The 20,891-nt window shown below is 63.8% G+C and overlaps 1 protein-coding gene across 7 annotated transcripts in view; it reads right to left on the bottom strand.

The window, feature by feature from the left end:
- Nucleotides 1-20,891, bottom strand: part of DCHS1 (dachsous cadherin-related 1) — a 62,555-nt gene that overhangs the window by 3,231 nt on the left and 38,433 nt on the right. For all 7 annotated transcript variants that reach the window (XM_065835202.2, XM_065835194.2, XM_065835216.2 and 4 more), the window contains 13 exons: nucleotides 18,287-18,383; nucleotides 17,503-17,660; nucleotides 14,179-15,013; nucleotides 13,659-13,898; nucleotides 13,075-13,200; nucleotides 12,578-12,787; nucleotides 8,761-9,624; nucleotides 8,182-8,295; nucleotides 4,419-4,630; nucleotides 4,086-4,240; nucleotides 1,834-1,964; nucleotides 1,084-1,370; nucleotides 137-275 (listed from right to left, as the gene is read on the bottom strand). In XM_065835202.2, coding sequence (XP_065691274.1) covers nucleotides 137-275; nucleotides 1,084-1,370; nucleotides 1,834-1,964; nucleotides 4,086-4,240; nucleotides 4,419-4,630; nucleotides 8,182-8,295; nucleotides 8,761-9,624; nucleotides 12,578-12,787; nucleotides 13,075-13,200; nucleotides 13,659-13,898; nucleotides 14,179-15,013; nucleotides 17,503-17,660; nucleotides 18,287-18,383 — 3,568 coding nt within the window. The remainder of the gene's footprint in view (nucleotides 1-136; nucleotides 276-1,083; nucleotides 1,371-1,833; nucleotides 1,965-4,085; nucleotides 4,241-4,418; nucleotides 4,631-8,181; nucleotides 8,296-8,760; nucleotides 9,625-12,577; nucleotides 12,788-13,074; nucleotides 13,201-13,658; nucleotides 13,899-14,178; nucleotides 15,014-17,502; nucleotides 17,661-18,286; nucleotides 18,384-20,891) is intronic.

Genomic DNA, 20,891 nt, shown 5'->3' with positions numbered 1-20,891 from the left:
CCATGGCCACCCCACCGTGTCCGCCCCGCCAGCCACCCCAGAGCGCGACCTGGTGAGGGGCTGAGCCTGGGCCGGCACAGGGGCGCCCCCTCTGCAGGCGCTGCCGAGCGAGCCCACAGCAGGCAGCCCCACGCACCGTTGCTGGGGTCAATGGCGATGTCAGCGCTGGGCACGGCCAGGTGGAAGGTGACGTCTCCATTGCTCCCCGAGTCTGGGTCAGTTGCGCTCACGGTGAGAATGGTGCTGCCTGCAGGCATGTGCTCCGGCAGCGCCGCCTGCGAGAGAAGGAAGGGCCGGTCAGCACCGGGTCCCCCGTGCAGGCGCCTGTCACCCCTTGCCTGGAGCCAGCAGGGCTGGGAGAAGGTCCGGGGCTGGCCAGGGCAGCGATAGCCAGGGTGGCCCAGCTCGTCGCTGGCCAGGTCCTTCCCCACCTCTGCAACGGGGCCACGGCTGGCACAGCCAGGGCCCTGCCCCAGGTGCGCAGCCCCTAAGCCTCCTTAGTGTGACCCCAACCGGCTGCAGCATCCGGTTCCCGATTCTTTGCTCTGCTGTTCTGAAGAACTCTTCAATAGCTGGTATTTTCTACACAAAAAGGTATTTACACCAATCAAAACAGCTTTTGTCTTTTTGGTGTGCCAAAGAGCACGTACAGGCAGTTCCACTGGTCTGTGCTCTCATGAGCCGGAAACCTTTCTGTGGGTTCCCAGCTCCCTGCATCTGTACTCCGGAGACGCAGCACGTTGCGCAGGTCAGCTCTGATCCCGTGATCCGCCTGCGGGGCCCAGATCCAGCGCTGCCAGAAGCACTCGTCGCGATGGCTCTGCCACCGCTCCCGGCACTTCCCCTGTCCCCACTGCTCCAGCCCGGATCGCCGCTCGCAGCCGCGCAGGCCCGCAGCTGCTGACCCCAGCGCCGCAGCCGATTTCAGCCTCCTGCCCACACCAGTGATGGCACAACCAGTGCCAGGGCGGATGGGGGCCCGGGATGGGCTCAGACCCACCCGGTGGGATCCCTGTGCCCCGGGGGTGCAGCAGAGGGGTGCTGCGGGACGGCCCGCGCTGCCCGGCGCTGGTCGCACGGTACCTGGTAGAAGCCCTGGCTGAAGGTCGGCGCGTTGTCGTTCACGTCCTCCACGACGATGGTGAGGTTGGCCTCGGTCTCGTGGCGGGTGTCAGAGGCGCGCAGGGTGAGGGTGTAGCGGCTGCGCTGTTCGTAGTCCAGTGGCCCCGTCAGGGCAATGCGGCCCCCGTACCGCAGCACGCTGAACGTGCCCGCGGCATCGCCATCCAGTGTGAGCGTGTAGGAGAGCGCGGGGCCCGAGTCCACGTCGTTCCCGGTCAGCTGGGCTATCTGCGTGCCCAGCAGCGTGTCTGTGGAGAGGCGAGGCGTAAGCGAGCAGCCCCGTCTCCTCGGAGACCTGGCTCACGGCGTGGAAAAGCAGCTCAGTCCAGAGCCTGAGCACCAGGGGCCGGGAGACGCGGGGGGTGAAGGGGCAGGGCTCGGGAGCTCGGGAGGGCAGCTGGCACAGGGCGCACAGGCCGAGGACAGAGAGCAGCCAGGTGGTGTTGCAGCCAGAGCCCCCGCAGCGCGGGCAGGGCTGGGGACGCGCTGCACGTTCAGCCGGGTCTCTCGGGACGCAGCACAGGCACAGGGGCTGTACGACCCCAGCCCGTCACGGCGCCGGCAGTGCCGAGCAGCTCGGGGGGCTCAGGGGGCAAGGGGCAAGGACACCAACAGGCCTCTCTGGGGGCTCCTCAGCGACCCCAGGCGCCCATCGCGCCCTGACCCGTGCCATCGGTGACGCGTTACCTCACGGGGCTGAGATGCACTTACTCTCTGGGACCCGCACCTCCCAGGGAAACGGGATGGTAGGGCTGTTGTCGTTGATATCCATCACCACAACAGTCAGCGTGGCAGAGCCCACGAGAGGCGGCGTCCCTCTGTCCATTGCCGTTACCACCAAACTGCGGGCAAGCAAAAGGGTTCACAGACACATGGCCATATGTGTGAGGTAGCAATGCATGCAGGCACAGCATCTGCAACATGTTGGGGGTACTGCATGTGTGCACAGGGGCGGAGTGTGTACATGTGGCACTGGGACCGCGCTGAGCATCTGGCGTGTCGGGGACAACGGCTGCGTGCGGGGCGTCCGGAGCGCACGTGTGGGGCAGTGGATGCGCGCGCATGCGGAGCCTGGCGGGGCAGGGCAGCAATGGACGCACATCCGAGGTGCGCGTCCGGAGGGCGGTGGGCCTGCGTCCAGCACCTGGAACATGAGCCAGCAGTGGATGTGGGCACGGGAGTCTGGAGCATATGGTGGGCAGCGGATTCGCACACCGCCCTGCACACTCGGAGGCTTTTGCAAGGGAACGTGGTGGATGCACCCATAGCATCTCCAGCCCCTGCAAAGGGCAGGTGACTGGAACGCGTGGGGAGACAACGCGGGCGGAACACCCTGCGGGGTGCAGGGACACAGACGCCTGGAGCGTATCTGGGTGTTGGGGAATGCGTGGAGCCCCTTCAAGGAATGGTGGTGGGAACGTGAACGGAATGAGGGGCGACCGATGGAGAACGAACGCTGAGGAAAGCACAGCCTGGGCGGGGGGCAGAAGTCATTCCTTGCATCTGACCCACGCACGCGTAAAAGGGGAGGGAAAGATCGAAATCCATCGTGTGCAGTGTTTGCTGTCACCGACGCCTGTAGCCAGCGGTGTTCCCCAGCGCTCAGCACTGGGTCCTGTCCTGCTCAGCCTGTTCATCAGTGACCTAAATGTAGGGACTGAGTGCACCCTCAGCCCGTTCGCTGATGGTACCAAACCAGGGGGAAGGGCTGACACACCAGGGCTGTGCTGCCCCACAGTGAGACCTGGGCAGGATGGAGCCCGGGCAGGGAAGAACCTGATGAAGTTTAACCAGGCAAGTGCGGGGTCCTTTTCCTGGGGAGGAACGACCCCCGGCACCAGCACAGGCTGGGGGGCCTTCTGAAAGCAGCTCTGTGGAGAAAGACCTGGGAGTCCCGGGGGACGACAGGGTGACCATGAGCCAGCAACGTGCCCTGTGGCCAAGAGGCCAGTGGGACCTGGGCTGTGTGGGGAAGAGCGTGGGCAGCAGGGCATGGAGGTTGTTCCTCCCGCTCTGCTCTGCCCTGGGAGGCCCCATCTGCAGAACTGGGGCTGGTGCTGGGCTCCCCAGTTCGAGAAGGACAAGGAGTCACTGGAGAGAGTGCAGGGAGGGACAGGAAGATGCTGAGGGGTCTGGAGCATCTTTGTGTGAGGAAAGGCTGAGAGAGCTGGGGCTGCTGAGCTGGAGAAGAGAAGCTGAGAGGGATCTAATAAATGCTGATAAACACGTCCAGGGTAGGTGCCCACAATAGAATGAGGGGCAAGGGGCACACACTGAAGCACAAGAGGTTCCATCTGAACATGAGTGGAAACTTCTTTGCTGGGAGGTGCCAGAGCCTGGCCCAGGCTGCCCAGGGAGGTTGTGGAGTCTCCTTCTCTGCAGACATTCAAACCCGCCTGGACCCCTTCCTGTGGAACCTCAGCTGGGTGTTCCTGCTCCATGGGGGGATTGCACTGGATGAGCTTTCCAGGGCCCTTCAACCCCTGACATTCTGGGATTCTGTGATTGTGTTATGCCCAGAGTGTGCTCACGGGGAGGGGCTCGCAGGACCTGAGCTGCACGCAGGACTTGCAGAGGGTTCAGGGCAGTGCACAGCGCCCGGAGCACACGTGGCAGGGCAGGAGGGTGCGATGTGTGGGAGGGAAGGGACTGAGCATATGTGGCCTGGATTAGGCGGGCAGGAAAGGGAATGGATGCAGCCACTGAAAAGAGTCCACTCCCCCTCTCACGACCTTCTCAGCTTTGCACAGACCAGGCTGAACAGAGCTCTGGCTCATCTCACGGCCATCTGTCACGCCTTCAGCACCCTTTGCTCCCCATGGTAGCACTAAGTTCATCTCTCGGAGAGGGCTGAGACAGCCTTGGGTGGCAGCAAGCAGAGAGCGTCCCTGCAGCCTTGGGGACGTGGCTCTGCAACCGTGCCCCCTCACGTCTGCGGCACCAGTTAGTGTGGCTGCACTCACCGGGTCTGGGACCAGATCTCCCTGTCCAGGATGGCAGCAGTCGTGATCGTGCCAGTCTGAGGATCGATGTGGAACAGTCCTGTCATCGGCAGGGACTGGTTGATGGCGTACGTTACCTGCCCGTTTGCTCCCTGGTCCAGGTCATCTGCCAGGACCTGCAAAGCCACAGGAGAGATTCCGCAGGGCAGTTGTGGAGCCCTGCAAAGCACAGCCCTCCAAGGCCGGGCCTATCCGTAGGCGCCAGCCCCAGGCCCCTGGCACAGCCCGCAGCCCCTCGCCCCGGCAGAGGGTCAGTGCAGGGGCCTGCACGTCCCTGTTTGTGCGTGGCGATACCTGGATGACTGGCGAGTCGTAGCTCTGCGACTCCCAGATGAACGCCACGTAGTTCTGCAGCTGGAAGCGTGGCAAGTTGTCGTTCACGTCTTGCAGGTTGAGATTGATGGCCATAAAGCTGAAAGAAGCTGCCGTCTCCGCCTGGACCACAAGGCGCAGCCGGGGGCTGGCCTCAAAATCCAGGCTGCTGGAGTCCTGAACCGAGATGGTGCCTGCGAGCAGGGACACAGCGGGCGGGGGGTGAAGGGGGAGTGAGCGATGCACCAGCACCCATCCCTCACCTGTTTTCTTCCCTTGCACTCAGTCCACCCCTCTGCTCACCCACCCATCCTCAAACAGACACAACCAACACGCAGAGCTCCCCTGAGCCCTCTCCCAGCCGACGGCCTTCCCGTCACTCCCAGCGAGCCGCCCTGGGTGAACCACTACGGAGACACCACCTGAGGTATGGCCAGTCTAACAAGGAGCTGCTCCATCTCAAGCCCCACACTGCTACACAAGCTCACCAAGCTCCAAGCCAAAGTCACCTAACTGCAGCTATGGGTCTGGGACAAGCCCGTGTGAAGACTGCCAGAAGCTCTGCTGTGCCTCTGAGGAGCCATTGACTCTCAGCCTCCCGAGCCACTGTGCCCCGTGTTTCCGCAGCGCAAGGCACTGCTGACCCGCCCCGGAAGGCGGAGGGCATCCAGAGGACACACTAAATGACCGGCAGCGTGCCCACAGGCATGCACTCGAAGGTGACGGGGAGGAAACGTGCTCCTGTGGCTGAATTCCTGCCTTGGGGAGTCCTGCAGAACCACGGGCTCCCTGTTGCAGCACCCACAGGCAGCCGCGGGCTGAACTGGGTGCGGTGTCAGACGCCTGCTGTGCGCCGCGGGCTGAACCGGGTGCGGTGTCAGACGCCTGCTGTGCGCCGCGGGCTGAACCGGGTGCGGTGTCAGACGCCTGCTGTGCGCCGCGGGCTGAACCGGGCGCGGTGTCAGACGCCTGCTGTGCGCCGCGGGCTGAACCGGGCGCGGTGTCAGACGCCTGCTGTGCGCCGCGGGCTGAACCGGGCGCGGTGTCAGACGCCTGCTGTGCGCCGCGGGCTGAACCGGGCGCGGTGTCAGACGCCTGCTGTGCGCCGCGGGCTGAACCGGGCGCGGTGTCAGACGCCTGCTGTGCGCCGCGGGCTGAACCGGGTGCGGTGTCAGACGCCTGCTGTGCGCCGCGGGCTGAACCGGGTGCGGTGTCAGACGCCTGCTGTGCGCCGCGGACAAACGTCGCTTCTGTGCAAGAGCTCTGCTGGGGCGTGGTGTGATAACACGACAGGCGTGGAGTCTCCTTCTCCGAGACATTCAAACCCGCCCGGGTGCACCCCTGTGCCGTCTGCTCTGTGACCCTGCGCTAGCACAGGGCTTTGACCAGATGAGCTCCAGAGGTGCCTTCCAACCCCAACCATCCTGTGGTTCTTTGAGTTCCGGTGCACACACCTGAAACCAGGCCACATGTCCAGGAATGGAAACCAGACCCTAGGTACCAGCACGGTGGCCTGGTTGGGAGAACAGCTGTGTCCTCACCTCCGGCGCCCCAGGGGCCGGGCTGGCTGCGCTCCCTTGCCCCTCTGCTACCGCTGGCTGCCAGAGCGGGTCCTGCGTGCAGGGCTGGCTTGGCCCACAGAAAATACAGGGAAAGCGGTCGGTGGCAGGACGCTTTCTGAAGGGTTGTTGTTGGTTTCTGAAGGGTTGTTGTTGGTTTCTGAAGGGTTGTTGTTGGTTTCTGAAGGGTTGTTGTTGGTTTCTAAAGGGTTGTTGGTTTCTGAAGGGTTGTTGTTGGTTTCTGAAGGGTTGTTGTTGGTTTCTGAAGGGTTGTTGTTGGTTTCTGAAGGGTTGTTCCTGCCTGGGACAGCGGCAGCACAGCCTGAGGTGCCACAGTACGGGGCTGAGGATGCTCCTGTGGCATTCCCTCCTCTGGTCCTGTCCACAGCGAGCACTTCAGTGCGTTCTCCAACGCAAAGCCCTCACACAGCTCCCGTGGACCTCACCTCTGGTGCTCTCTGGAGAGAAGTGAGCCTGGGGATGGCTGAGGACAGTCACGGACTGGTGCCCTCGCACTGGCCCATTGTCACAGCAGAGCTGAAGGGACAGGGGCCCAGCGTAGCCCTGCCTGGCAGCGGGTGCGGGACAGCAGAGCAGCACCGCGGCAGCCCCCTCGGCCTCCCTGGCCGTGGTGCTCCAGCACCCCGGGTCCAGCTGCCGCATGCAATGCCTGGCCCTGGGAGAAAGCAGGGCAGTGTCTCACGGACAGAAAAACGACTTCAGGAGGGAAAAATCCTAAATTCTGGGCACTTTACCTGAGGGAAATGTTTCCTTATCGAGATGAAGTGAATAGAATACGAGAATCACAGACTCACAGAGCAGTGTGGGTCGAAGGCACCCCTCACCAGCCCCAGGCAGGCCCTCCCTGACACCAAGGGACCTGCAGCCCTTCACAGGCTGCCCTTTGAAGCACGGGGTGCAAACAGCGCCAGCGTGCCCAGCGCCACTGAGCAGCGCTCTGCTCTGCCACCGCCCCCCTGCTCTGCCACTGCCTCCCTGCTCTGCCACCGCCCCCCTGCTCTGCCACCGCCCCCCTGCTCTGCCACCGCCCCCCTGCTCTGCCACCGCCCCCCTGCTCTGCCACCGCCTCCCTGCTCTGCCACCGCCCCCCTGCTCTGCCACCGCCCCCCTGCTCTGCCACCGCCCCCCTGCTCTGCCACCGCCCCCCTGCTCTGCCACCGCCTCCCTGCTCTGCCGGGGCTAGCGGCACCGCTGTGTCCAGCACCACTGCTGTGCCCAGCGCCACGGGGCAGCGCTCTGCTCTGCCACTGCCTCCCTGCTCTGCCACTGCCTCCCTGCTCTGCCACCGCCTCCCTGCTCTGCCACCGCCTCCCCGCTCTGCCACCGCCTCCCTGCTCTGCTGGGGCTAGCGGCACCGCTGTGTCCAGCACCACTGCTGTGCCCAGCGCCACGGGGCAGCGCTCTGCTCTGCCACTGCCTCCCTGCTCTGCCACCGCCTCCCTGCTCTGCCACCGCCTCCCTGCTCTGCCACCGCCCCCCTGCTCTGCCGGGGCTAGCGGCACCGCTGTGTCCAGCACCGCTGCTGTGTCCAGCGCCACGGGGCAGAGCTCTGCCACTGCCTCCCTGCTCTGCCGCGGCTAGCGGCACCGCTGCTGTGTCCAGCACCACTACGTCCAGCACTGCTGCTATGTCCAGCGCCACTGCTATGACATGCAGCGCCTGCTGACTGCTCAGGACAGCGTGCCGCAGAGGGAGGGCTCCCTCAGAACGCCCACGGGCCAGCAGCAGCTCCCCATCCGGACTGCGCAGGGACAGGCACGGATCCACAGCAGGGCTGCAGCCGCAGCAGCTTCACGCACACCAGAGAACAAAGCGTGGCCGTCCAGGATGTGTCATTTGGCTGAACTGGCCCCCTGAGGCAGGGGCTGCACCCAGGTTGCACCTCAGTGATGGTCCTGGTCTCCGCTAACTCCAGAACTGGCCTAGGAGGCTTTGGGGGAAGGTCCAGCTAGGAGGGACCAAAACTGTGCTGCAAAATTTCCTAACAGCCTCTGGACAATGACAGGTTAGTGTCCGTGTCCAAACACTAGCACTGTTTACTGGTATGGAGGTGTGGACCGTGTTCCTGTGCTTGTGGGGCACTCTGAGCCTCGCGACAGCTGCGGGTCCTGGTGGAGCACAGCTGGGCTCCACCGCTGCTCCCACAGGTGGTGTCGGTGCCGTACCTGAGCTGGGCTGGATGAGGAAAGCGTTCTTCTCGTTGCCGCTGACGATGCTGTACGTGATGCGCCCCGAAGAGCCCCCCGCGTGCACGGCCTGGATGCTCGCCACAGCAGTGCCTGAGGGAGCAAACAGCGTGAGCGCCGCGCAGGCCCGGGGCAGAGGGGGTCGGGGTGGGGTGGGCAGCACGTGCTGTTCCACAGGGCAGCGGCTCTGCCTGAGGACGCCAGGTCTGACGGTAACCTTGGGCTGCGAGCCGGGGTTCGTGGGTCCTGCCCATGGCCCCTCTGTGGTCCCACTGTGACCCTCAGAGACCCCCCCAGGAGCCACTGGGCACCTGTGGCCGCCTACAGGGATCAAACACCCTGAGGCAAACCCACAGGGACTATGGCCCTGAACAGCCCGGGCACCAGGCAGGCCCCGTAGTCCCTTGGGTCTACCCGAAGCACAAAGGGGCTTCCCCAGAGCCCGCAAGTGCTCCCTGCTTTGAGTTCCCTGCAGCTTTGCCAGCCCAGCACCCGCCTCCCCTCCCGTCCTGTCCCGTGCCACCCCAGCGCTTTGCCGGTCGCTCTGCCCCGCAGTACCTGGGGCAGCGTTTTCTGGCAGGGCCACGTCGCTGGTGCTCCGGGGAAAGCGCAGCCCCCAGTAGGGCTCCTCCTGCAGATGGATCACCACCACGCCGGTAGAGGACAGCGCTGGCTGCCCCAGGTCGGTGGCCAGGACGAAGAGCGTCCGCTGGCGCGGGCCAAGCGAGCCCAGCGGCTGCAGCAGCTGGATATCCCCTGTGTAGGAGTTGATTGCGAAGGCAGAGTTGGGGGTGGCAAGGCGATACAGGATGGAGGCGTTGGCACCTGCGTCCCTGTCCTCTGCCCTCATGGTGGCCACAACCTGCTTGAGCGGCGTGTGGCGGGACAAGCTGACAGTGAGCGGGCTGTGCAGGAAGGCAGGGGCGTGGTCGTTGACGTCTCGCACGGTGACCGTGACGCGCACGGCTGTGCTCTTGGGCTCCCACGGTGCCGAGTCCACGGCCTTGGCCAGGAAGCTGTAACTGGGGTGGCGCTCCCGGTCCAGCGCCTGGGCACTTCTGATGCGCCCGCTCTGCGGCTCGATCTGGAACATGCCAAGCGACTCGTTGCCCAGGTAGTAGGAGACCTGCCCGTTGGTGCCCTCGTCAGGGTCCTCGGCCACCAGCTGCAGCACCAGGGCACCAACAGGCAAGTCCTCTGGCACCTCCACCACATAGCTGGCCTGAGCAAAACTGGGTGCGTTGTCATTTAGGTCCAACACCCGCACGTTCACTGACATGGTGGCACTGCGGCGGGGGGTGCCGTGGTCCTGCACCACCACTGTGAGGCTGTAGGAAGCAACTTGTTCCCGGTCAAGGGCACGTGCAGTGGAGAGGACACCAGAGACCGGGTCGAGGCTGAAATCCTGCGCAGGGTCTCCATCTGGAAGAGAGGGAACGGGAAGGCAGCATGACTGCAACTGGTGAAAGGAAGGAGAGGACGGCATGGAGTCCATCCCAGTGTGGCCTGGCGGGGGGCAGAGCGAGCTGTTCTTACAGGCCCTGGCTGGACTGAGCCTCCTTGGTCCAGCTCTGCGTGTGTGTCTGCGTGTGTAAGAACTGGCTGGACTGAGCCTCCTTGGTCCAGCTCTGCGTGTGTGTCTGCGTGTGTAAGAACTGGCTGGACTGAGCCTCCTCGGTCCAGCTCTGCGTGTGTGTCTGCGTGTGTAAGAACTGGCTGGACCGGGCCTCCTTGGTCCAGCTCTGCGTGTGTGTCTGCGTGTGTAAGAACTGGCTGGACCGGGCCTCCTTGGTCCAGCTCTGCGTGTGTGTCTGTGTGTGTAAGAACTGGCTGGACCGGGCCTCCTCGGTCCAGCTCTGCGTGTGTGTCTGCGTGTGTGAGAACTGGCTGGACCGGGCCTCCTCGGTCCAGCTCTGCGTGTGTGTCTGCGTGTGTGAGAACTGGCTGGACCGGGCCTCCTTGGTCCAGCTCTGCGTGTGTGTCTGTGTGTGTAAGAACTGGCTGGACCGGGCCTCCTTGGTCCAGCTCTGCGTGTGTGTCTGTGTGTGTAAGAACTGGCTGGACCGGGCCTCCTTGGTCCAGCTCTGCGTGTGTGTCTGCGTGTGTAAGAACTGGCTGGACCGGGCCTCCTTGGTCCAGCTCTGCGTGTGTGTCTGCGTGTGTAAGAACTGGCTGGACCGGGCCTCCTTGGTCCAGCTCTGCGTGTGTGTCTGCGTGTGTAAGAACTGGCTGGACCGGGCCTCCTTGGTCCAGCTCTGCGTGTGTGTCTGCGTGTGTAAGAACTGGCTGGACCGAGCCTCCTTGGTCCAGCTCTGCGTGTGTGTCTGTGTGTGTAAGAACTGGCTGGACCGGGCCTCCTTGGTCCAGCTCTGCGTGTGTGTCTGTGTGTGTAAGAACTGGCTGGACCGGGCCTCCTCGGTCCAGCTCTGCGTGTGTGTCTGCGTGTGTGAGAACTGGCTGGACCGGGCCTCCTCGGTCCAGCTCTGCGTGTGTGTCTGCGTGTGTGAGAACTGGCTGGACCGGGCCTCCTTGGTCCAGCTCTGCGTGTGTGTCTGTGTGTGTAAGAACTGGCTGGACCGGGCCTCCTTGGTCCAGCTCTGCGTGTGTGTCTGCGTGTGTAAGAACTGGCTGGACCGGGCCTCCTTGGTCCAGCTCTGCGTGTGTGTCTGCGTGTGTAAGAACTGGCTGGACCGGGCCTCCTTGGTCCAGCTCTGCGTGTGTGTCTGTGTGTGTAAGAACTGGCTGGACCGGGCCTCCTTGGTCCAGCTCTGCGTGTGTGTCTGTGTGTGTAAGAACTGGCTGGACCGGGCCTCCTTGGTCCAGCTCTGCGTGTGTGTCTGTGTGTGTAAGAACTGGCTGGACCGGGCCTCCTTGGTCCAGCTCTGCGTGTGTGTCTGCGTGTGTAAGAACTGGCTGGACCGGGCCTCCTTGGTCCAGCTCTGCGTGTGTGTCTGCGTGTGTAAGAACTGGCTGGACCGGGCCTCCTTGGTCCAGCTCTGCGTGTGTGTCTGCGTGTGTAAGAACTGGCTGGACCGAGCCTCCTTGGTCCAGCTCTGCGTGTGTGTCTGTGTGTGTAAGAACTGGCTGGACCGGGCCTCCTCGGTCCAGCTCTGCGTGTGTGTCTGCGTGTGTGAGAACTGGCTGGACCGGGCCTCCTCGGTCCAGCTCTGCGTGTGTGTCTGCGTGTGTGAGAACTGGCTGGACCGGGCCTCCTTGGTCCAGCTCTGCGTGTGTGTCTGTGTGTGTAAGAACTGGCTGGACCGGGCCTCCTTGGTCCAGCTCTGCGTGTGTGTCTGTGTGTGTAAGAACTGGCTGGACCGGGCCTCCTTGGTCCAGCTCTGCGTGTGTGTCTGCGTGTGTAAGAACTGGCTGGACCGGGCCTCCTTGGTCCAGCTCTGCGTGTGTGTCTGTGTGTGTAAGAACTGGCTGGACCGAGCCTCCTTGGTCCAGCTCTGCGTGTGTGTCTGCGTGTGTAAGAACTGGCTGGACTGGGCCTCCTTGGTCCAGCTCTGCGTGTGTGTCTGCGTGTGTAAGAACTGGCTGGACCGAGCCTCCTTGGTCCAGCTCTGCGTGTGTGTCTGCGTGTGTAAGAACTGGCTGGACTGGGCCTCCTTGGTCCAGCTCTGCGTGTGTGTCTGCGTGTGTAAGAACTGGCTGGACCGAGCCTCCTTGGTCCAGCTCTGCGTGTGTGTCTGCGTGTGTAAGAACTGGCTGGACCGAGCCTCCTTGGTCCAGCTCTGCGTGTGTGTCTGTGTGTGTGAGAACTGGCTGGACCGGGCCTCCTCGGTCCAGCTCTGCGTGTGTGTCTGTGTGTGTAAGAACTGGCTGGACCGGGCCTCCTTGGTCCAGCTCTGCGTGTGTGTCTGTGTGTGTAAGAACTGGCTGGACCGAGCCTCCTTGGTCCAGCTCTGCGTGTGTGTCTGTGTGTGTAAGAACTGGCTGGACCGAGCCTCCTTGGTCCAGCTCTGCGTGTGTGTCTGTGTGTGTAAGAACTGGCTGGAACAGCTGCCAGACCAGCGCTGCTGCCACAGGGAGCCCCCAGACGATGCACGGGGGGCACAGAGGTCCCACTTAGCAACCTGTAAATTCAACAGGTCAGAGCAGCCAAAAGAGGCAGGGAACAAGTCCAAGCTTGGGGAACCAGACAAGAGCCTGGAGAATGAAGAAGTGCAGCATGTCCAGATCTTGGGGTGCTCTTTACTGGAGGCAAAGAAACTCTGTGGCTGAGAGGCAGTAGCAGCTACACGTGGTTTGGAGCAGGAGAGAATTGAAGTGGAACAGGAACTGCACAGGTGACGCTGCCTGGAGCAACCGAGGGTGCAGAGCCCTTCCTGCCCCCCAGGGAAGAGGCTCCAGAGCCCCCCGTGCGCCTCACCTGCCACGCGGTACTCCAAGCGCCCGTTCTCGCCTCCGTCGGGGTCGGTGGCCCGCAGGGTGTAGAGTGCCACGCGGCTTTGGTTCTCAGGGACCTCCACGGAGCAGGACTCGCTCTCCAGGTGCGGCGCATGGTCGTTCTCATCCCCCACCGTTACCCGCACCGTCGCCCTGGCGAGGCTGGGGGGCAGGCCGCCGTCCCGCGCACAGACTGCGGGAACACAGCCAGAGCGCTGCAGCCGCCCGCTGACCGGGAGCTGCAGCCCAGGCTGCCACGTGCGAATGCCCAGACAAGCACAAGGGCGGCCAGGCACAGGACCACGGGCAATCCTGCACCCCCAAACCACGCGAGAGCCCCGCGTGCCACACGAACCCCGCGTGCCACACGAACCCCACCACCTCCCACGGCCTGTCCCCCTGCAGCACTGCCAGCCCCAGCAGTGGGGAGCACCCAACCCCTCTCCTGCTGCACCCCCTCACGCACCAGCACAGCCCTACCCATCAGCACGTGTTGCTCCTGCTCCTCGCGGTCCAGGACCCGCGTGGTGACAATAAGCCCCGTCTGTGGGTCGATGGAGAATGGGCCCCCAGACAAGCCCCCATAGGACACCTGCCCGTTGGCACCTGCAGGGAGGAACACGGTTTGAGCGCAGCTCAGCAGCAGCCCCGGGAGACTCATTTGGCTCACAGCCCTGAACCTCCCTCCTCCCAGGCGTCCCACCCAGGGGTTCACCGGCTGTGGAAGGGGATGATCTCACTCCCTGGCAAGCAAAGCTGGGGCAGAGCTGTGTGGTGGAGGGAGGTCCCAGCCCAGCCCAGCTTGTGGAAGGGAAGATGGGCCCAAGGACCTCCAAGGAACAAAGGCCATTGTCTCGGGGAGCAGAAGGAATTAGAGGCCCTATTCTCGTTGTCAGCTTTTCCCAGGATTCAGCCCATCTCTCCTCTCCAGGCCAGATGCTGATCCTTCAGCCACGGTCTCCAAACCAGGTGGGAGGGAGCGGAGCGCACCCGGTCCTGGGTGCTGCACCTGCAGAAGGGCCCCTGACCGAACTGGGCAGCTCAGCCCGACCCTCCATCCTCACCCAGGTCCCGGTCCACGGCGAGCACCTGCAGCACAGGGCTACCAGCTGGCAAGTTCTCCATGATGTGTGCTTCATACTCGGGTTTCTCAAAAGCGGGAGCCTCGTCGTTGACATCCAGCACCAGCACGGACAGCAGCTGCGTGGCGGAGCGGCGCGGGAAGCCGTGGTCCGTGGCCACCACGGTCAGGTTGTGCTGTGCCACCTCCTCCCGGTTCAGGGACCGCACGATGGAGAGCGCGCCTGCAGACACAGACGAGGGCGAGCTGGCACCGCGCGGCGCCGGGGCGGGCTGTCCCAGGACACAACGATCGCCAGGCTGCGGGCACTGGGGCGAGCCGGGGACAGCCAGGTCTCGAGAGAGACGGCAGTGCCACTCTAACCACTGCTACACTTGGGGCTCTCTGCACCTCACGCCTCCCTCCTCTGGGTTTCCCAGCCCATGCCGTCCCGTGCCCCACACCGCATCCCCAGGTAGCCCCGCGCACTGCTCAGCCCCGTTCCCACCCTGCGTCCTCCTCACCGGTGCTGGGGTTAAGGTGGAAGCGGCTGTCACTGTTGCCTGCTCGCAATGAGTAGCTCACACGTCCGTTCTCTCCCAGATCGTTGTCCTGGGCCACCACGTGCAGCGCCACGAAGCCCGTCGGCTGATCCTCCATGACGCTGACAGCGGCAGGTGAGAGGAACACGGGCGCGTTGTCGTTCTCGTCCGTCACAAACACGCGGGCCGTGACGGCTGCCGAGCGGCGCTGGCTCACGTTGCGCGCCTGGTCCGTGGCCTCCACCACCAAGAGGAAGGAGGCAGCAGCCTCCCGGTCCAGGCCCTGGCGGAGGCTCAGCAGCCCCGAGCGGCTGTCCAGCTGGAAGGGAGCCCCGGGGGGCTCCTGGTGCAGCAGGGCGTAGCGCACCTGGCTGTTGGGACCCACACCGTCCCCGTCCAGCGCCTGGAAGGTGAAGACGGACGAGCCAGCCTGGGTGTTCTCGGGCACCACGATGGTGATGGGGTCTTCGGGGAAGGTGGGCGCCTGGTCGTTGCAGTCCTGCACGTGGATCTGTACCAGCACCAGCCGGCTGGAGGGATAGCCGTGCTGCGTGTCCTCAGCACTCACCTGAAGCACGTGCCGTGCCCCAGCCTCATAGTCCAGCTCCCGGGCAGCATAAATCTCTCCCGTCACGCTGTCAACCACAAAGGTGCCATCCCCACCACCTCCTACCACCGTGTAGGTCAGCTGTCCTCGTGCGGGGGCGTCTGTGGGTGCGACTGAGCCGATCACGGACCCCGGCTTGACCCCCTCGAGGGGCTGCAGGGTCAGCACGGTGGCATCGGGCCGTGGCAGCACCCGGGAGGACGGCAGCACCTGCGGGGAGAGGAGCACTGAGGGGCAGGCGCCGGGGCCCCGTGTGTCAGGAGGTCCTGCTGGGCGGCCAGGGGACAGGAGGACATGGGGCCTGCAGAGAGCAGGTGTCAGGAGGCAAGATCCCAGCTCTTGTACCTAACAGATGAATAGCAACCTGAAAAGCACACTGGGAAGGAGCGCGGATTTGACAGGGTGAACGATGAGCCTCACCTGGGGAGCCAGGGTGGGTGAGGACAGACAGAGCTGCTGAGCGGGCAGAGGAGGCTCAAGGGGATCTTATGGAAGTACATCAGTACCTGCAGGGCGGGTGCAAGAGGACAGAGCCGGGCTCCTCCCAGCGGTGCCCAGTGCCAGGGCAGGGGCCACGGGCACAAGCTGAAACACAGGAGGTTCCCTCTGAACATCAGAAAAAGCTTTTCAGCGTAAGGGTGGCTGAGGGCTGGCACAGATTCCCCAGAGAGGCGGCGGAGTCTCCATCCTCAGAGGCTCTCAAAAGACACCTAGACACGGGCAACTGGCTCTGGGTGGCCCTGCTTGGGCAGGGCCGTGGGACAAGACGACCACCTCAACCGTTCCGCGAGCCTGCGACTGCGTCAGACACCGCGAAGGCAACGGACACCAGCAGAAACGCTTCTGTACGACGTAAGCAAGAGTGGGCGAGAAGCGAGGTAACACAGCCAGACGGGAGGCACAGGGAGGAGAGGGAACCCAGGGGGACTCAAAGATAAGGAAATACTATCGCTACTTTTATTAAAGGTACTGAAGTTAATTTGGGGATGAGGTGTATCTGCGGGTGCAAGAGAGGATGCATGAAAAGCAATAGTGTTATCTGAAGGGAAAATGTATTGAACAAAGGGCAAGTCAAGGAGCTGGGGGAAAGAGAAAACAGCAAATCTGCCAGCCCAGAGCGGGCTCAAAACTGGTGACTGCCAGCAAATAGCTGCATTATAGCGATGCAAACAAACCCCTCAGGGACGACCAGCCCGACACCCTGGCCTCAACGCTTTGAAGGCCGTAGAACAACTTCGATGACAAGAACAGCTACAGACATGGCATAAAAAGGAAACGGCACAGAACATACTGTGGCACGGCTGAAGGCAGATGTGCCGGGTAACGCGGCGCTTCTCTCCGCGAGAGCAGAGGAAACACGGTGTGTTAACCGGCCTGGGCTTTACCCGGGCTTTGATGCACATGGGAGATCGCTCATCAAGCTGGGGAAAGGCACAGTATGAACACCGCTGTACGGCAGGAAGGACAAACAGACCGGCTGGCTCTAGCACAGTGATCAGGTCTCCGCAGACGTGGCTCTTGGTGCTGACGTTTACTTTTGATAGGTGCAAGGGCAAAAGAAAGCCGAGCACGTTATGAACTTGCTGGTGATGTCAGAGGGCACTGCCAGCAGAGAGAAGCAGCAGAACACCGAACAGAGTCAGCTGGCCTTGGGAACTGCATGAACAGGAAGATGTGAACCAGTGCGCGGTGAAAGTGCCTTGACTGGGGGAAACCGCAGCCTCTGCTGTAAAAGGAGGCTCATTACTAACAGCAGAGAAAAGCCCTGGCTGGCTGGGCCAATACAGCAGGCAGTGAGTGCCAAAGTCACACAGAGCAGAACACCCCACGTGTCAGGAACACTGCTGGAGGAACCGGTGAGACCCCTGCAGTGCTGGTCCAGCTCCGGGTCCTCAGCACAGGACACACATGGAGCTGCTGGAGAGGGGCCAGGGGAGCCCCAGGAATGACCCGAGGCTGGAACAGCTCTGCTGGGGACAGGTGAGAGAGCTGGGGTGTTCAGCTGGAGAAGAGAAGCTCCGGGAGACCTTAGTGTGGCCTTTCCGGACTGAAAAGGGGCCCATGAGAAAGATGGGGACAGACTTTAGAGCAGGGGCTGTTGTGACAGGACAAGGGGTGATGGGTTAAACTAAAGGAGGGAGATCCAGGCTGGACATGAGGGAGAAATTGTTGCCCTGAGGGTGGTGAGAGCCTGGCCCAGGTTGGGCAGAGAGGTGGTGGCTGAACCATCCCTGGAGACATCCCAGGCCAGGCTGGACGGGGCTCTGAGCACCCTGAGCTGCTGAAGATGTCCCTGTCATGGCAGGGGGACTGGGGAAGCGGGGAAGTTTCCTTCCCGCCCAAACTATTCTATGATCCTAACTAACGCCTCCAAGCAGGAAATCTCTGCAACAGCGTATCTAGGACAGGGCTGACCGTTCAAGTCTGGAAAAGACAGCAGTGCTTACTATTAACGGGGCTGACCTCCACAAATGAGAACATGCACAGTGGCAGACGGACACACCGTGTCCCACCCCAGGTTCTCCACAGAGGTCTTAGGGCTGGATCAACAGTTGAGCAGGGACAGAGGGTGCCCTGGGATGAAAGTGGTGGAGGGTGAGAAGGAGGAGAGGAGGGCTTCAAGTAGCTGGACGGTGACCTCCAAGAGGTGAGGGAGCGGCAGACGGTGCAGGGACGAGAGGAGCTGGGGTGCTGCGTACCTGAACGCGAATGATGGCCGACGTGCTGCGAGGCACCGTGCCCTGGTCACTGGCTGTCACAGTGAAGAGGTACTCAGCGCGGTCAGAGCGCCGCAGAACCGCGGCAGTGCGCAGCTCGCCAGTAGCCACGTGCAGCGTGAAACGCTCTGCCCAGGCTCCTGCAGAAAGAGCGTGAGATGCTGCGGGAGCGGCAGAGAGGAGGGAGCGCAGGGCAGGTGGGATGGAGGGAGCGCAGGGGCAGGTGGGACGGAGGAGGGAGCGCAGGGCAGGTGGGACGGAGGAGGGAGCGCAGGGCAGGTGGGACGGAGGAGGGAGCGCAGGGCAGGTGGGACGGAGGAGGGAGCGCAGGGCAGGTGGGACGGAGGAGGGAGCGCAGGGGCAGGTGGGACGGAGGAGGGAGCGCAGGGGCAGGTGGGACGGAGGAGGGAGCGCAGGGCAGGTGGGACGGAGGAGGGAGCGCAGGGCAGGTGGGACGGAGGAGGGAGCGCAGGGCAGGTGGGACGGAGGAGGGAGCGCAGGGCAGGTGGGACGGAGGAGGGAGCGCAGGGGCAGGTGGGACGGAGGAGGGAGCGCAGGGGCAGGTGGGACGGAGGAGGGAGCGCGGGGCAGGTGGGACGGAGGAGGGAGCGCAGGGCAGGTGGGACGGAGGAGGGAGCGCAGGGGCAGGTGGGACGGAGGAGGGAGCGTGGTGTGGCAGGGTTTGGGCGGTGGGCACCCGCGCGCTCACAGGGATGGTGGCTGCGAGGCAGAGAGCAGCATCGATTAATCAGTTCTCAGCTCATACCTATCAGTGAGTAGACAATGGTCCCGTTCTCGCCCTCGTCGGGGTCCTTGGCCTGCAGGGAGGCGACGAGCAGCCCCGAAGGCTTCTCTTCCAGCACCTGCGGCACAGCGCGGGGAGCAGCTCAGCGGCACAGGGCACCCTTCAGACTGCCCCACACGCCCCGGGCACGGCGCAGCACCCGCCCCCTCCCGACGCCAGCCCTGCGCCTCGCCCGAGGCACGGAGCTCCCGGCAGGACCCACGGGCTGTGCCTGGCGCTGGACAACACGGAGACATCCACAGCAAAGCTGGCAAAGGGAATTTCTGGCTGGCCAGCCTTCCTCCCATCCCGCCCCGTTCCACAGCCAGCGCAGCAGCACTGGGGCACGCTGCAGCAGCGAGCCGCGGGTGACGGGAGGACGGTTTCACCCATGTTACGTCCCAGGCCTCTGCAGCTACGAAAATCCAGGGCCCCATGACAGTCCTGGCTCTTTCTGCCCCAACAGATCCCTTCAGCTGCAAATGCACAGGTGTGAGCACTGGCAGGCTCGGGGCCAGACACCCCGGCAATGCGGGTGATCTGATCTCCTCGGGTCCCACCAGTCACCACAGCAATGCGGGTGATCTGATCTCCTCGGGTCCCACCAGTCACCACAGCAATGCGGGTGATCTGATCTCCTCAGGTCCCACCAGTCACCACAGCAATGCGGGTGATCTGATCTCCTCAGGTCCCACCAGACACCACAGCAATGCGGGTGATCTGATCTCCTCGGGTCCCACCAGACACCCCGGCAATGCGGGTGATCTGATCTCCTCGGGTCCCACCAGACACCCCGGCAATGCGGGTGATCTGATCTCCTCAGGTCCCACCAGACACCACAGCAATGCGGGTGATCTGATCTCCTCAGGTCCCACCAGTCACCACAGCAATGCGGGTGATCTGATCTCCTCAGGTCCCACCAGACACCACAGCAATGCGGGTGATCTGATCTCCTCAGGTCCCACCAGTCACCACAGCAATGCGGGTGATCTGATCTCCTCGGGTCCCACCAGTCACCACAGCAATGCGGGTGATCTGATCTCCTCAGGTCCCACCAGTCACCACAGCAATGCGGGTGATCTGATCTCCTCCGGTCCCACCAGTCACCACAGCAATGCGGGTGATCTGATCTCCTCAGGTCCCACCAGACACCACAGCAATGCGGGTGATCTGATCTCCTCGGGTCCCACCAGACACCACAGCAATGCGGGTGATCTGATCTCCTCAGGTCCCACCAGTCACCACAGCAATGCGGGTGATCTGATCTCCTCGGGTCCCACCAGTCACCACAGCAATGCGGGTGATCTGATCTCCTCGGGTCCCACCAGTCACCACAGCAATGCGGGTGATCTGATCTCCTCGGGTCCCACCAGTCACCACAGCAATGCGGGTGATCTGATCTCCTCAGGTCCCACCAGACACCACAGCAATGCGGGTGATCTGATCTCCTCGGGTCCCACCAGACACCACAGCAATGCGGGTGATCTGATCTCCTCAGGTCCCACCAGTCACCACAGCAATGCGGGTGATCTGATCTCCTCAGGTCCCACCAGTCACCACAGCAATGCGGGTGATCTGATCTCCTCGGGTCCCACCAGCCAGCCCAGGAGTTCTGTGATCTCTGGAAATGCAGCTGGCAGCTCTTTCTGGGCTTGGACAGTTGGACCCTCATGGCCTTTCCCTCCTGCCGTCTGTTCCTGGTTACATTGCTGACCACCATTTAACCGGTGCACCACAGCACCACGGAGACATCAGTTACACGTGTGCCCAGCTGGCCCCGCGTTCCGAGGCGAGGATCAGCTCCCTGACAGAGCCCAGGGGTGCCAGCTCTGCCTGCACGCGCCTCCCCGGGACAGGCACAGAAACAGAACCCCGCTCCCGCACTGCCCGGCGGTTTTCGGGAGCGCCCTCAGAGCCCCCCGAGCCCACGGGCAGCCCCACCTGTCCCGCAGCCTCCTGGCAGCGACCCGCAGCGCAGTGCGGGCAGACCCGGCTCTCCCGCAGCCTCCTGGCAGCGACCCGCAGCGCAGTGCGGGCAGACCCGGCTCTCCCGCAGCCTCCTGGCAGCGACCCGCAGCGCAGTGCGGGCAGACCCGGCTGTCCCGCAGCCTCCTGGCAGCGACCCGCAGCGCAGTGCGGGCAGACCCGGCTCTGCCGCAGCCTCCTGGCAGCGACCCGCAGCGCAGTGCGGGCAGACCCGGCTGTCCTGCAGCCTCCTGGCAGCGACCCGCAGCGCACTGCGGGCAGACCCGGCTCTCCCGCAGCCTCCTGGCAGCGACCCGCAGCGCACTGCGGGCAGACCCGGCTCTCCCGCAGCCTCCTGGCAGCGACCCGCAGCGCAGTGCAGGCAGACCCGGCTCTCCCGCAGCCTCCTGGCAGCGACCCGCAGCGCAGTGCGGGCAGACCCGGCTCTGCCGCAGCCTCCTGGCAGCGACCCGCAGCGCACTGCGGGCAGACCCGGCTCTCCCGCAGCCTCCTGGCAGCGACCCGCAGCGCAGTGCGGGCAGACCCGGCTCTGCCGCAGCCTCCTGGCAGCGACCCGCAGCGCAGTGCGGGCAGACCCGGCTCTTCCGCAGCCTCCTGGCAG

This window comes from Patagioenas fasciata, chromosome 1 (assembly GCF_037038585.1).
Source record: "Patagioenas fasciata isolate bPatFas1 chromosome 1, bPatFas1.hap1, whole genome shotgun sequence".
In the NCBI taxonomy this organism is placed as follows: Eukaryota; Metazoa; Chordata; class Aves; order Columbiformes; family Columbidae; genus Patagioenas; species Patagioenas fasciata.
The sequence above is the reverse complement of the archived record's forward strand: the minus strand, read 5'-3'. Positions and strand labels throughout refer to the sequence as shown.